The sequence below is a fragment of the Cyprinus carpio genome, chromosome B8 (assembly GCF_018340385.1).
Source record: "Cyprinus carpio isolate SPL01 chromosome B8, ASM1834038v1, whole genome shotgun sequence".
Taxonomy (NCBI): Eukaryota; Metazoa; Chordata; class Actinopteri; order Cypriniformes; family Cyprinidae; genus Cyprinus; species Cyprinus carpio.
The window spans coordinates 5,126,653-5,141,223 of NC_056604.1; the positions used below are offsets into that span (position 1 = coordinate 5,126,653).

The window sequence follows — 14,571 nt, forward strand, 5'->3', positions numbered from 1 at the left end:
CAATGAGGGCTTTGGCTCTCTTCACACTAAATTTGGACACCATGTTTACCCTCACACCTTTTCTGTGTGTCCAACAAGCTTCGTTTTTGGTTTCTGTTTATGTCGATAAACATGCAGAGGGACTGAGTGCATCATCTGGAAAGCATTCTCTTCTGTTTTAACTACATATTTGTGTGCACATCTCATAAACATCTTTTACAAAGAGTATACACACACTATAAATCCTATATGTGACGAAAGCATCTGACAGAATGATTTAGTGTGGCATAACAGATCCAAAAATTTAATTTGATGCACATGCAAATACTCTTTAATTACAGCAAATTTACAGTTACGGCTTGAATTTTTCACATATTACAATTTTTAATGTTTTCAAAAGAAGTCTCTTATGCTCACCAAAGCTGCATTTATTTGATCAAAAATAAAGTAACTATTATTGAACTATTATTTAAATTTAAAAGAACTTATTTCCATTTGTATATATTTTAAAATGTAATTTATTCCTGTGATCAAAGCTGAATTTTCAGCATCATTACGCCAGTCTTCAGTGTCACATGATCCTTCAGAAATCATTTTAGTATGCTGATTTGCAGCTCAAGAGACATTTCTTATTATTAGCAATGTTAAAAAATGTTAAAATGTTAAAAATATTTTTTTTTCCAGGATTCTTTGATGAATAGAGAGAGCATTTATTTGAAATAGAAATCGTTTGTATCATAAATGTCTTTACTGTCACTTTTGATCAATTGAATGCATCCTTGCTAATTAAAAGTATTAAATTTAAGCCTTTGAACAGTAGTGTACATATATGCTGCATTATGAATCATTCAGTATTGCAGTGTCCGGCTGCAGATGGTTCTGGATCAGCAGAAAATATTGTCTCAGCACCTCAAAATACTATCCCCTTCATTAACTCTCCAGTATCTTTGCATCGTTCCTGGTTTTTCATGTGTGATCTTTGCTTTAGGTTTGGATTGAGATTGTGAAATGGGGGGAGCTGGTTTATACGTTGGGGCCATCTGCTGTCTGCAGCCGTCCTGACTGCTCTCAGCCGGAGCTGTTGTTGCTGCCAGTCAGAGGAAATGTGCCCTCCTCCGCCCAGCCTGCCGAGAGGAGACGGAGCAGATTTTGAGAGTAGTGTTAAAGAGAATGATATGGGATATCATTAAGTTGCTGGCATGGTGGGAAGCAAAGAACATCAAGGTGTGAACTAGTGTTTCCTTTGGGGACCCTTGGGAGACCCCTTGGACTGGTTTCATGACCAGGAAACTCAGCTGTAGTTGCATGGTGCGTGATGCAACCATTGCAGTAAACGACCTGTGTTTCCTTTATAAATTATGCCAAAGGTTCAGCATGACCGAAAGGTTCATCAGCATCACCTGACCTGTGCGTAAAAGCCAGGACCTGATTCATGCATGATAAAGCAGAGACAAATGACTACAAGCCACATGGGGTTTGGAAGTTGGTTCGCTTTCTTTTCACTGCATTTTGATGTTGATTGTGGAAGATGAAATTTAGCCGCTAGTACTGTGAAGTTGATTTCGGAGAGACTTTTGATGGCTTTGATTTACTGCATACATACCACATGTCCTTGAAAATAAAACCAAAGAGAAAACATGATTCTAAGTTTCTGCAGTGGTAATTTATACACCAAATCAAATCAATAGTGAACTAAGTGGATTTTAATTGGTTCTGTACTGTTTAAAGTATTTTTTTCAGCTGAGGAACAATAAAAACATTGACAATCAATCAGAATCCACTTCTGAGTATTTAAATCAGAAGATGACACTTGCAACTGCAAACAGATGAACAGAACATTTTCCAACGGAGTATTCTAAGATGGTTATTTTTATTATAGTCATTGTTCTTGGTGTGAGCATGCTTCAAGTAAGAAATTAGACGACGGAGGGAATGTTCTTGCAACTTGTTTAAAAACAATCTTTATTTTTGCAGTACCGTTTGTTGCCAATCACAGAAATCACACCTTTAATTTGCATGTTGTTTGAATGACATCCCCTTTTATTTAAAGGGCATCAATTATGCAGTTCTCAAGAATAAAATAACATACTTGGTTTACCAGATTTCCTGTCTTCCTCAAAAGAGAAATGGCTGTTTTGACCATTTTGGATCTTGGGAAATGCTGTATTCATGGAAAACCACAAAACTTTTAGGATTGTGTGTTTGATTATGCCCCCTTCTTTTTTTTTTTTTAATTGTTGGTATGTTTTTATTTCATCAAAGCTATTTATGAGCAATATACAACATTAAAACAATAGTTAACACAAAAATACACATTCTGCCATCATTTCCTAACCCTCATCTGTATGAATTTCTCTCTTTCACTGAACACAGAAGAAGATTTGTAACCAAACAGTTGTTGTTTTCCATTGACTTGCATAGTATTTTTCCCTTACTTTGGAAGTCAATGGCCACCAGCTACTGTTTAGTACAAGCATTCTTTAAAATATCCTCTTTTGTGCTCAACAGAAGAAAGTCATACAGGTTTGGAACAACTTGAGGGTTAGTAAATGATGTCAGAATTTTCATTTTTGGGTGAATTATCCCTTTAAGACCTTTACGTATAACTTACATGTTCCAGGCCATCCAGAAACCTTATTTGATGCCATTTGGTCCCAATTGTCCTTCATACGGAAGAGCAACGCCACAAATGCATCTGTTTAGAACCATTATCTGGATCAGGATGGTTTTAGGCAATGGTTTGGACAGCCGGATTTCTTTGCACTCCCTTTTTTTATTAATGGAGAAAATGGCAGTTTGTGTATCATTTCAAGATGCAAATAATTATAATTTAGTGTATTATGCAGAAAATGTGATTGTTGTCCATACAAAACTACTGTTGTATTTGTAGTCAGAGCAGTTGCTGGGGACAGTGGGCAGTTGCTGCTTACAGGCCCAAAGGATTCAAAAAAGCGCATCTATGATATTCTGGTTTAGAAAAAAAATTTTTTATTAAGTGTATTTGTCATTAGTGTGACCCATACAGTGTGTGACCACATGTAATTTTGCAGTGAAGAAAGTGCGATGGTTTCGGTGCAGTCCAGTGATGTGGAAACGCAGCTGTGTCTACACTTCCTCGTTAGTGTGGGATTAATTACCGGAGGCACGGAACAGTAGAGAACACGTCTGTCAGATCCCGCCGGGATCAGAGAGGTCGCAGAGAGTCCAGGGAGCAAAAAAATCTGCTGACCCCCGCTCTTCAGCGCTTTCTGCGAGAAGGAAAGATTCAGTACAAGCCGTGCTCCCCCGAGGAGACCATTCTGCAGTCCTGATGAAAATAAATTGCCATTCTGTTTCAATTTGAAATTGTTGATGTTATGTGAAATATCAAGGTCGTGATTGCAGCGATCAGTCAAGAGAATCTTGCTGAGGGAGGAAATAAAGAAAGAAAACAGAAAGATGGATGGACTGTCTGTTGGGTGTAGATCTATGCCTATCTATCTATCTATCTATCTATCTATCTATCTATCTATTTATCTATCTATCTATCTATCTATCTATCTATCTATCTATCTATCTATCTATCTATCAACAGTATCTATCTATCTATCTAGATCTGTCTGTCTATATGTGTAAAACATTATATGTAATGCTTATTTTTATTATGACATTTTAAAATATAATCTAATATATATATATATATATATATATATATATATATATATAATATTTGATTGTTATACTTATATATTACACAGACATAATAAATTAAAATTAAAAATGTTTATTTTTTTATTTGATTGTTATACCTATATATATACACAGACATAATAAATTAAAATTAAAATTTTTATTTTTTATTTGAGTATTAAAAAAAATATATTTTTTTTATATATATATATATATATATATATATATATATATTATATATATATATATATATATATATATATATATATATATATATTCATATATATATTCATTCCAGAGTCAATTCAATACAGATAAAATTTCAAGGGGAAGAAAAATCCTATAAAATGCCACAAAGGTGTACAATACATCATCTTTACATGTTACGGATTAGGGAACAGGTTTACAGAGAACATAATAGAGATGATTATAGGAACACATGCGGGAAGACAAAAAAATGGACAGATTGTGCTTCCATGAACATCTGAACGGGAGTGATAATACAGGCTCCGACATGAGAGAGTGGAATGTTGGCAAACCTTGTGAGGACCGCAGAACATTTGTCATGACATTTGGTGAATCTCACACACACACACACACACACACACATGCACAGCTTGTCTGGTGCATATTTATAGTCCCAAATTAATGCTGGCTTGCAAAATCTAAATTTTATTTCCTAGGTCCTAAAATCCTAGATTTTATATTTTTCAGACAATGTGAGCAGGGTTTGGCTGTGCAGAACTTCCCGCCATGATGCTAAGGGGTAGTGAGTTATTGTCAGAGCGTTGTGGCTGCTTTAAGGATTCTGGCAGGTTGCTAGGGAACTGAGTGGTTGCTAGGTGGCCTAAGTCAAAAAAAAAAAAAAATTCTGTGCAAGAGCCTTGAAGGGTTAGTTCACCCAAAAATGAAAATTAGCCCATAAATTACTCACCCTCAAGGCATCCTAGGTGTATATAACTTTCTTCTTTCATACGAATCCGGTCCGAGTTGTATTGTTACATTGTCTTTGATCTTTCAAGCTGTTTAATGGCAGTCAGCGTGTGTTGCAATGAATCAGTCAAAAAAAAGTTTAATAAAAAGCGTCCATCCATAATAAAAAGTGTCTCTCACAGCTCCGGGGGTTGAATAAAGTCTTCCTGTAGCGAATCGATGCATTTTTGTAAGAAAAATAACCATATTTAAAATGTAATAATCAATTTAATCTAGCTTGCACTCACTGTTGTAAACGGAAGCAGCTCCGGGCGGATGATGTATGAGGTCAGCGTTGCATATGCGCCGTTCAGAAGCGACGAACGCGGAAGTGCAGTGGAGAGATCAAAACAAAACAACGGTCACAAATTAGAAGTACAAAACGAGGATTTGTAAAGAAGAAAGTCAGAGGATTTCAATATAAGCCAAGAGGAGACTGGTTTTCCTTTTCTCCTGTAAAGAAACATTGGTTTTCACAAGACTCACCGGCGCATGTGCAACGCTGACCTCATACGTCATCAGCACAGAGCTGCTTCTGTGTAAAACAGTGAGCGCAAGATAGATTAAATGGATTATTAAGTTTTAAATATGGTTATTTTTCTTACAAAAACGCATCAATTCACTACAGGAAGACTTTGTTCACCCCCCCGGAGAATCTTTTTTTTTAATATGGATGGGCGCTTTTTATTTTACTTCTTTTGGACTGATGCACTGCAACACCCGCTGAGTGCCATTAAATAGCTTGGAAGATCAAAGACAATTTTTAATATAACTCCGACTTGATTCGTCTGAAAGAAGAAAGTAATATACACCTAGGATGCCTTAAGATTGAGTAATTCATGGACTTATTTTCATTTTTTGGGTGAACTAACCCTTTAACACTTAGTATGAGCAATATTAATTGTCATTATTTTCTTATAAAACACCACTAAAGAAACAAAAACACTCTCAGAATGAGTACAACTATTCAACATGAATATGAGATCAACATATCATGCTGCTGAAATAACTTCACGGACAACTTAGAAGGATAAATAGAGCGAACGTGTTTAATCAAAACATTTGAAGATTTAGGTAAACACTACAATAAATGCCTTAGAAATTGGCAAATGCATCAGTTCAAGATCAGGGATCTTATCAAGCTCAAACTGACAGCAGCGTGACCCCATTAGCTGAAACCCAACACTAGGCAAACCAAGACAGGCATAGACACCCTGTTTGCTCTAGCTATACGCACATATTTGTGTTACGTTATAAGCCCGCTTGATTTTATTTGTCCTCCCCTGACTCTTGAGTGTGTGTGATGGGCACGATTAGGTCATGACAACATACAATAGCCACATTGTTCTGTTGATTTCTTTAATTTGGACGGTTTTCTCTCATCTGCTTCTCTTTTCTGTAAGTTAATTTAACATATGACTCAAATGGGACTATTGATCTTTCTTTCTAATTATAACCTTCTGCATTTTTCAGAGACACCCATCATTCACGTCTTCTCAATCATAGAGCCATCCAGAGAGCCGCCCATCTCATGCAGCTGAGATAATAACTACTTAGTGATGCACTGAGAAGAATAGATCACCACTGGGAGTCGAGACCGAAACATTTGGGTTTTTGGCGTTTATTTATGTTGCAGACACAGGAAAGCATGTGAGTTGCAGTATATGAGGTTTTTCGACCTTTCTTCTCATTGTCTGTGCCTCTTTGTTTACGGCTGATCTTTAGGAAATGACTCGTGCCCTGAGAGAGTTTTTGTGCATGAGGGTTTCTGCCGGCATTGTTGTTATAGGTCAGTCTGAGCCTCCCATTTCTGTTTCCCGCACTCGCTTCCCGCTTTAAGAGCCACTTCCTGCATGCTGTAGTCCACTTCCTGTCTGGAGTTCCCACAGCAGTTCCATGTGAATATGAAAGGGGAAAACACACTGTATCACATGTGAATGTGTCTTAGGTCAACCGGAGATCTTGAAAGTGAAAATAAACTAAAAATAAAATCTCAAATCTCTTACTTATGTTTCTACTATTTAAACAGAATTATTTTAGCATTTATTATTTGTTTATATACTTTTTAGTGCTGTCAAACGATTAATCGCATCCAAAATAAAAGTTTTTGTTTACATAATTTATGTGTGTGTGCTGTGTATATTTACTATGTATATATAAATACACACACATGCATGTATATATTTAAGAAAAATGTAAATTAAATATATAAAAAATATAAATTAAATAAAAATAAAAATAAAAAAAAAAAAAACATATAAAAACATTTAAAAATTTTCAAAATATATCCTGTATGTGTGTGTATTTATATATACAGTACATAATAAATATACACAATACACACGTTTAAAAAAAATGTATTTTAGATGCGATTAATTGCGACTAATCGTTTAACAGCACTAATACTTTTATAGTATTTATAATTATTTTAAATTAGCATTTATTTTTATATTTTCATTTTAATTTTAGTTTAGGTTTTAGTCATTTTGTTCAATGTATTTTCATTGGATTGTTTTTTGATTATTTAAATATTCTATTTAGTTTTAATTTATTTACTTATATAACTTTATTGTAAGTTAAGCAACATTTCTGATTTTTCAGGTTTAAAACAAAATTCATTATATGTGACCCTGGACCACAAAACCAGTCATAAGTAATACTGGTATATTATGTAGCAATAGGTAATAATACGTTGTATGGGTCAAAATTACCTATTTTTTTTATGCCAAAAATCATTAGGATATTAAGTAAAGATCATGTTCCATGAATATATTTTGTAAATTTCCTACCGTAAATATATCAAAACTTAATTTTTGATTAGTAATATGCATTGTTAAGAACTTCATTTGGACATCTTTAAAGGTGATTTTCTCAATATTTTGATTTGTTTTTTCAAATAGTTGGATCTTGGCCAAATATTGTCCTATCCTAACAAACCATGCATCAATGGAAAGGTTATTTATTTAACTGTCAGATGTATAAATCTCAATAAATCTTGTGATTTGTATTGTGGTCCAGGGTTTCTCTCTCTCTCTCTCTCACACACACACACACACACACACACACACACACACACATATATATATATATATCTACACTGTTATATTTACTGTGTGTGTGTGTGTGTGTAAGCTTTTTGATTCTTTTTTTTTTTTAATATAGTTTTCATTTCAGTTAACAAAAACAACAATGTATTGAAGGCTGTAAAGAAACATCTTTAATTTTGTGAACCCGAGAATGCTTTAAAATCTTTGGTTACCTCCATGAACACTGCAAGCTTATTAATATCTCAGTTGTTTCTCATAGATTGAGACTTTTAATGATGTCTCAGATTTTCATTTTATAAAGACTTGCAAATGTTCATCTTAAAGAGATCTCAGGGTCTCAAATTTTTGCCAAGATACTAAAACTTATAATCAAAGGTCAGAGATCTGAACTCAAACATTTCTCATCAAATGCCTCCAAGACCAAATGATCTGAGCTGCTATTCATTTAATTTTATAGCTCTGTACTCAAAATTGTGTGAAAAAGGCTCTCATTTATATCAAATTTTTATTCTCCTAAGGAATTTTCTGAGACAGAGTTGATAAATCAGTTACATCTCCTAAAACTCACCTATTTTAGATAGATTAAAGTGCCCCTCTTACGGATTTTTGAAAAATGACCTTTCATTCAGTGTGTAACACAGCTCTAAGTGAATGAAAACATCCTGCAAAGTTTTAAATCTGAAAGTGCACCATGTATAAAGTTATTGTCCCTCAAAAGAAAGAGTCAGCTCTGAATCATTGAAACGAGTCGTTATGAATCCCAAGCTGTTTCATGTTGACGCAAAGACTATAGAATACATCTTAAAAGGACTTTGGTTGACTCAACATGAAACATTAGCATCCCACTTCCGCCCCACTTGATGCAAATTTCGCATTGGTCTGAATGAAGATGCAAATTCATTCTTTGCCACTAGGTGCCGCTTTTGGAGCGGTAAAATAGCAGTTTCCCTGGTAACGCTGTGCACAAAGCAGCACTGCGCTCACAAACGCTGCTTTATCAGGCATGATGAAATGAAAATGAGACCAATCGGACCAATCACTGCAGATTAGCATCACATAAAGGAGGGGTTTGGAAAAATGAATCATTGAGCGAATCGTTTGGGAGTCGTTGAGCAAGTGAGGTAAAAATAATTGCATATTATAAGACAATGAAAGTGTTTTTTGGCCTTGCATGCATGTCAACCTGTTGTTGGGGACTCCCAAAACCAAAATATGAACCTTTCATTACCCATAATAGGGGCACGTTAAGTGCAACTTTGTAGTCAGTCTGAGATTTTGTCTTCAAAGCCTGTCTCTAGATCAGAGCTCTTATGTGCGGATGGTCTCCAGTGTGTCATGTGGTTTGTTTTATGTTTCAGGGCATTGAGTTTGTGAAGCGTTGCGCAGCAGCACAGTGGCTCCCCCCTGCAGTACTGCAGCATCACCCAGCCACAAATCTGCTTCATGGCCACAAGTCCAAACCTTTGCAGTACATATGACTGTTACCAAAAGGTGAGAAGGTAAGAAACAGTTAAACTATTTACACGCTTGTCTGGTTTTAATAGACTTCAGCTGAGTCTGCTGCCAGAAAGATTTGTCATTGTCATGTTTGTTTTCTTTGTGGCTCTGTAGGTAAACTTACAATCAGGAGGCAGTGAGGTGACGCAAAAGACGTATGACATGGAGGTCAAAGGTCACCTGATAACAGGCCCTGGTGAGCACCTCCATGTGTCTGTGTGTGTTTGTCTTTCTAGATAATACCTGAACTTTGTAAATTGTTAATCTGACAAGCTTGTGTGTTTTGTTTTTGTGTATTGTGGTGACCAAGTGTTCTCACATAGACTTCACAAAACCTTACTGTATGGACATTTGGGAGGTTTGTAAGAGAAGGACATATTCATGAAGGGACTAAATATTATTAAATTGGAAACTGCAGTTTGCATTTGCTATTTGGTGATGCAAGTGTTGCAGAAATTTACCTTTAAATTTTTAAATATTTTACATGTAAAAAAGGCCAAGAGCTATCCAAAAAGAGAAGGTTAAGGGAATATTTTTCATGTCTTTCTCAGTTTTGCATGATTTCTTGGCAAGCATTGAAAGAATTAAAGATTTTAAGAACTACTTACTTTTTTTTTTTTTTTTTTTTTTTTACTTTTCTAGCCCTTGAAATCACAATTTAAAAAAAAAATATTATTAAGACAATCCCGACAGTCGGAAAATGTAGGAACAATTTTGTAAATTATTTATTTTTATTATATTTAATTGCTATTAAAAATTAGAACCTGCACACTACAGTTCAAAAGTTTGGGGTCAGTAAGAATTTAGTCAGTAAGATTGATTTGTTAAGGATCATGTGACACTGAACACTGGAGTAATGATGCTGAAAATTCAGCTTTGATCACAGGAATAAATGACATTTTAAAATACATTCAAATGGAAAACTGTTATTTTTATTGTATTGTTTGATTTTATTGTTTTTACTATATTTTTGATCACATAAATGCAGCCCTGGTGAGCAGATATGTAACATGACGTGTGTGTGTTTTTCACAGAGCTGCAGGCCGCTATGGACAGTAAGCAGCGTGCGGAGCGGATGGTGGAGCTGCAGGAGCGCCGGAGGAGTCTGCAGTCGCTGCTCAACACTCGAATAGCAGAACTCAAGCGTGTGTGTCTGCAGGAGGCGGTCAGTGTCGAAAAAGAAATCTGAATTTAATGAAGTAGTTTCTCAGAACTTGTTCTATTTATAAAGAACTAGAACAAGAAACTTGACATGATAAACGTTGTATTTCTCTATGGTGTCACTGGCGAACCACACATCGTTGAGCTGCCAGGTCATGTGATGCCGCCACATGCCCAGCTAATCTTTGCTCATACTTGTATCTCAACAAGCTTGGCTTTTGAAATGCTGGTTTTACACAGCATGTGTGTGCTTTGAGTCATATCGTAGAAAATTTAATTTTTGAAATAATGTACATGTGACATACTCTAACATTCACAATGCAAAACTCTCTCTCAAGACCATTTATGAATATTTAGCTGAAAAACAGCTGCTTACAATGTTACAACCACAAACCCATTAACATATGCCCAACAGTTTGTGCACGTCAGTGTCTTTTGTGTTTAGTACTTACCAGAAATATCGTAATTTATTTCATATGGAAAAATGTTAGCCAATCATAACAGAGCTCCAATATACGATATTGCAGCAATTAAGGAAAAATTAACTTGTTAATGTTTGCTCTTCATTAATTTTGTCAGGAATTGACAGGTGAAGTTCCTCATGAATATGCTCTAGAAACCGGAGAGAAGCTGCCTCATGTGCGGCGCAGGGCTGGTCTGTCCCGCAGCGGGTCCAAACACAACACCAAAAATGAGGTGTGTGCATTTGAGATGATATGGGTGGCCACTAATTTGATATCAGATATGTGACAGATAAATATCATAAGTTGCTCAATGTTTGTGCTGGCTTAGGAAGAGGACGTCTCTCAGCGCAAGACAAAGAAAACTCTGTTCAGCGGCGCCCTCCGCAGGCACGTCGATTCAGAACAGCATCCTCCACACAGCAAACGAACGGTTCACAGAGGATGCCACACAGGTGCGTTTCAAGATTATACAGATGAACCTAACATCATTTCATGGCCAAGATTTATGTTTCGGATTATTTTATATATGTATACAATATACACTACTGTTCAAAAATTTGGGGTCTGGAAGATTTTTGAAGGCAATTGAAATAAGTCTCACCAAGGCTGCTTGTATTTATAAAAAATACAGTAAAAACAGTGATATTATGAAATATATTTCTGTGATGCAAAACTTAATTTTCACCATCATTACTCTAGTCTTCAGTGTCAAATGATCCTTCAGAAATCATTCTAATATGCTGCATTCTAATATAAATCTTCTGTAACATCATAAATATCTTTATTGTCACTTTTGACCAATGTAATGCATCCCTGCTAAATAAAAGTATTAATTTCTTTAAAAAAATAGACCCCAAGCTTTTGAGCAGTGATGTTTGAGTTGACTGTATAATAATAATAATAATAAAAAGTGGTTTAAAGCTTATTGTGGATTGATATTTTGTGTCCATTACAGCTGTTAAACACTTTAAAATATATCATTTATACTAGCTGCTCAGCTAATTGACAAATCAATGTTTGTCTCAGCCCAAAGCAGTGTTTTAGTCCATGGTCAAACTGAGCAACCCAGCTGTAAAAAAGTTGATGTAATGAAGATAAACTGACCTCACACTGAGACACTGAGGTCTACAGATTAAACTAAGCAAAGGTTATAGAGATCAGATTAAAGATAACATTGATTAAAGCTCACATAGATTCTTCATATGTAGTGCTAAACTCAGACTGGTTTACAGTGGATCAGACCAATTTAGTGTCAAGCTGGCGGTCTGGTTCTGGACTGTGGGAACACTTGAATGTGTTTGCGTGTTTGTGTATGTGGTATAAATTTAGAAGAGAACGGTTTCTCATGTGTGCAAACATGTAAAACAGTCCACCTTAAGTGAGACACGCGAGATGTGTTAGTTGTGTAACAGGAAGTGTTGAGGAACCAGCCTGTTTCCGGCCATTATTACAATAATGATGATGCAGGTTCAGTGAAAAATACACACGTTTATGTAGCTGTCTGGATAAGGACAAACCAGGGTTATTATAGTTAAAGGGTTAGTTCACCCAAATATTAAAATTATGTCATTAATGAACACAGTTTAAGATATTTTACTAAAATAACATTAGACAAACTATAGACTTTAATAACTACTAACTGTAAATGCGAAAAATATAAATATAAATATAAATATAAATATAAATAAGTATTTCCACAATTGTATATAGAAATTATTTACAAATAAATCATGAATAAAATCATGCATAAATATTTCCACAATTTTAGAAATATAAATATGATTATAGAAATTATTTGCAAAAACATTGCTTTTAGATTTGAGGTAAACCAAAAAGAAGGTTTTGTCAGATTTAGTGGACTTCCAGGGACATTTTTGTACATGTAACACATATAATGACATAAACAATGTTATAATATAACAACAATATAACCTCATCCATTATCAGCAGCATGGAGCCAATACAGTGTGTTTATGTATCCTCATGTAATGTGTGTATCAGTTGAGTTACATAATGTGTCAATGTTTATGTCCTCAGATAACACGGTGAAGTCAGAGAGTAGCTCCACGTCTGATTCCACCAATCAGGACACTGGTGAGTTATGGGACGGATCAGCGCGTTGCATTAGCAGGATAATGAATTCGAGAGACTGAGATAAGAAGCACTATTACAATGGCAGGATGAGTTGAGTGGATGGAGAGACCCCGCGGGGGTCATTAGAGTCTTCACATCAATGAGTCAAAAGCCTGTTATTAACACTCACTGAACTAATCCTCTCCCCCTATGGCATTTTTGATTCTTACACATTCTCTTGCTCTCTCGCTCTCTCAATTTTTGATCAAGAAGTGTTGTGTTTTATTGGCATACTGAAAATATTTTATACACAACATTGCCAAAGCATCACTACAAATAATAACAAAAATAGGGTAAAACCAGTAATTTTGTGAAATATTATTATTATTAATTATTTTAAAAGAACATCAAAAAAACAAAAATAATTTCAAATATGAATAGAAAGTTCAAAAGAACAGCACTTATTTGAAATACATGCCAATAGTTTTAAAGACAAAACAAAATGGTTAATATAGTGAATAAGTCACTTTTTGTCCTTAGTTCCTGAAGGTGTGGCATTATATGTACAGTATACTATGAATTTTGCTGTAATTGATACATAAGTACTGTCTTTTAAAAGCACTTGTGTATGTCTAGTGGCCCCAAAATCTATTTACTTAAGACACATGAAAATATCAAACCAAGTTGCTTTTATTCATAAAGAAATATAGCAAAAATATAGCTTGTGCAGCATTTGAGCACAGATCACACTGGGTTTGTTATTTAATGCAATGAAATGATCAAATCTTCTTTATTATATACTGTTCAAAATGTAATCATTTTATTTAGAAAGGACACATTAAATTGATCAGTAAAGAGTTCTATTTCAAATAAATGCTGCTCCTTTGAACTTTCTGATGATCAAAGAATTCTAAAAAAATATATAGAGAGAGAAAGAGAGGGAGAGAGAGAGAGAGAGAGGTTTCTACAAAGTGTTTCAACCATTTTCAGTATTGATCATAATAAGAAATGTTTCTTGAGCAAAAAGTCTGCATATTAGAATGATTTCTAAAGGATCATGTGACACTAAAGAAAATTCAGCTTTGCATCACAGAAATAAATTTCATTTTGTAATATATTCAAATAGAAAACAGTTCTTTTAAATTGTAATAGTAGTTTACAATATTACTGTTTTTACTGTATTTTTGATCAAACAAATGCAGCCTTGGAGGCATAAAAACTGCTTTCAAAAGTCTTACTGACCCACACCTTTGAAGTGTGTGGTGTGTTTTAAAGTTTATCTCTGTGAAGTAGAAAGCATGCTTCTGTCTCAACCTCACAAGTCTCTTTCTCTCTCCATCAGAAGACGCCTCTGACAGCCTGTCGCCCTCACAGCCCCGGCTGGTCTCGGGGAGCCCAGACAACAGGTTTTCTCGAAAACTCTCCCCTGTGGATATCTATTACGAGATGAAAACACGCCGCAACTCTGTGGCCAGCTCAGCCAGGTACACACTCAGCACAATTTCCTTTCATGCTCAGCATGAGAAAGTAGGAACAGCTGTTTTTCCACTTTATGGTGAATCAGCATTGATTAGCTGGCCTGAAATCACCTCATTTAGATGTAAAAACTGTTTAAGTGGTTTGTAATTAAAACCTGATTCTAAAATTAAGGCTCTGTACCACTTAATGACATTTAGGCAGTAAAGGAATAGTTCACCCAAAAGTAAAAA

At 35.1% G+C, this 14,571-nt stretch overlaps 1 protein-coding gene across 6 annotated transcripts in view; it reads left to right on the forward strand.

Annotated features, from left to right (window-relative positions):
- Positions 1-14,571, forward strand: part of LOC109095191 (coiled-coil domain-containing protein 120-like) — a 48,426-nt gene that overhangs the window by 28,171 nt on the left and 5,684 nt on the right. For 2 of the 6 annotated variants that reach the window (XM_042729338.1, XM_019108874.2), the window contains exons 2-9: positions 6,094-6,270; positions 9,026-9,158; positions 9,279-9,360; positions 10,199-10,329; positions 10,905-11,021; positions 11,118-11,241; positions 12,827-12,883; positions 14,205-14,346. In XM_042729338.1, the coding sequence (XP_042585272.1) occupies positions 9,111-9,158; positions 9,279-9,360; positions 10,199-10,329; positions 10,905-11,021; positions 11,118-11,241; positions 12,827-12,883; positions 14,205-14,346 (701 nt within the window). In that variant the 5' untranslated portion in view covers positions 6,094-6,270; positions 9,026-9,110. Of the gene's footprint in view, positions 1-6,093; positions 6,271-6,299; positions 6,410-9,025; positions 9,167-9,278; positions 9,361-10,198; positions 10,330-10,904; positions 11,022-11,117; positions 11,242-12,826; positions 12,884-14,204; positions 14,347-14,571 lie in introns of those variants that run through there. The other 4 variants (XM_019108875.2, XM_019108873.2, XM_042729339.1 and 1 more) reach the window with 3 other exon arrangements.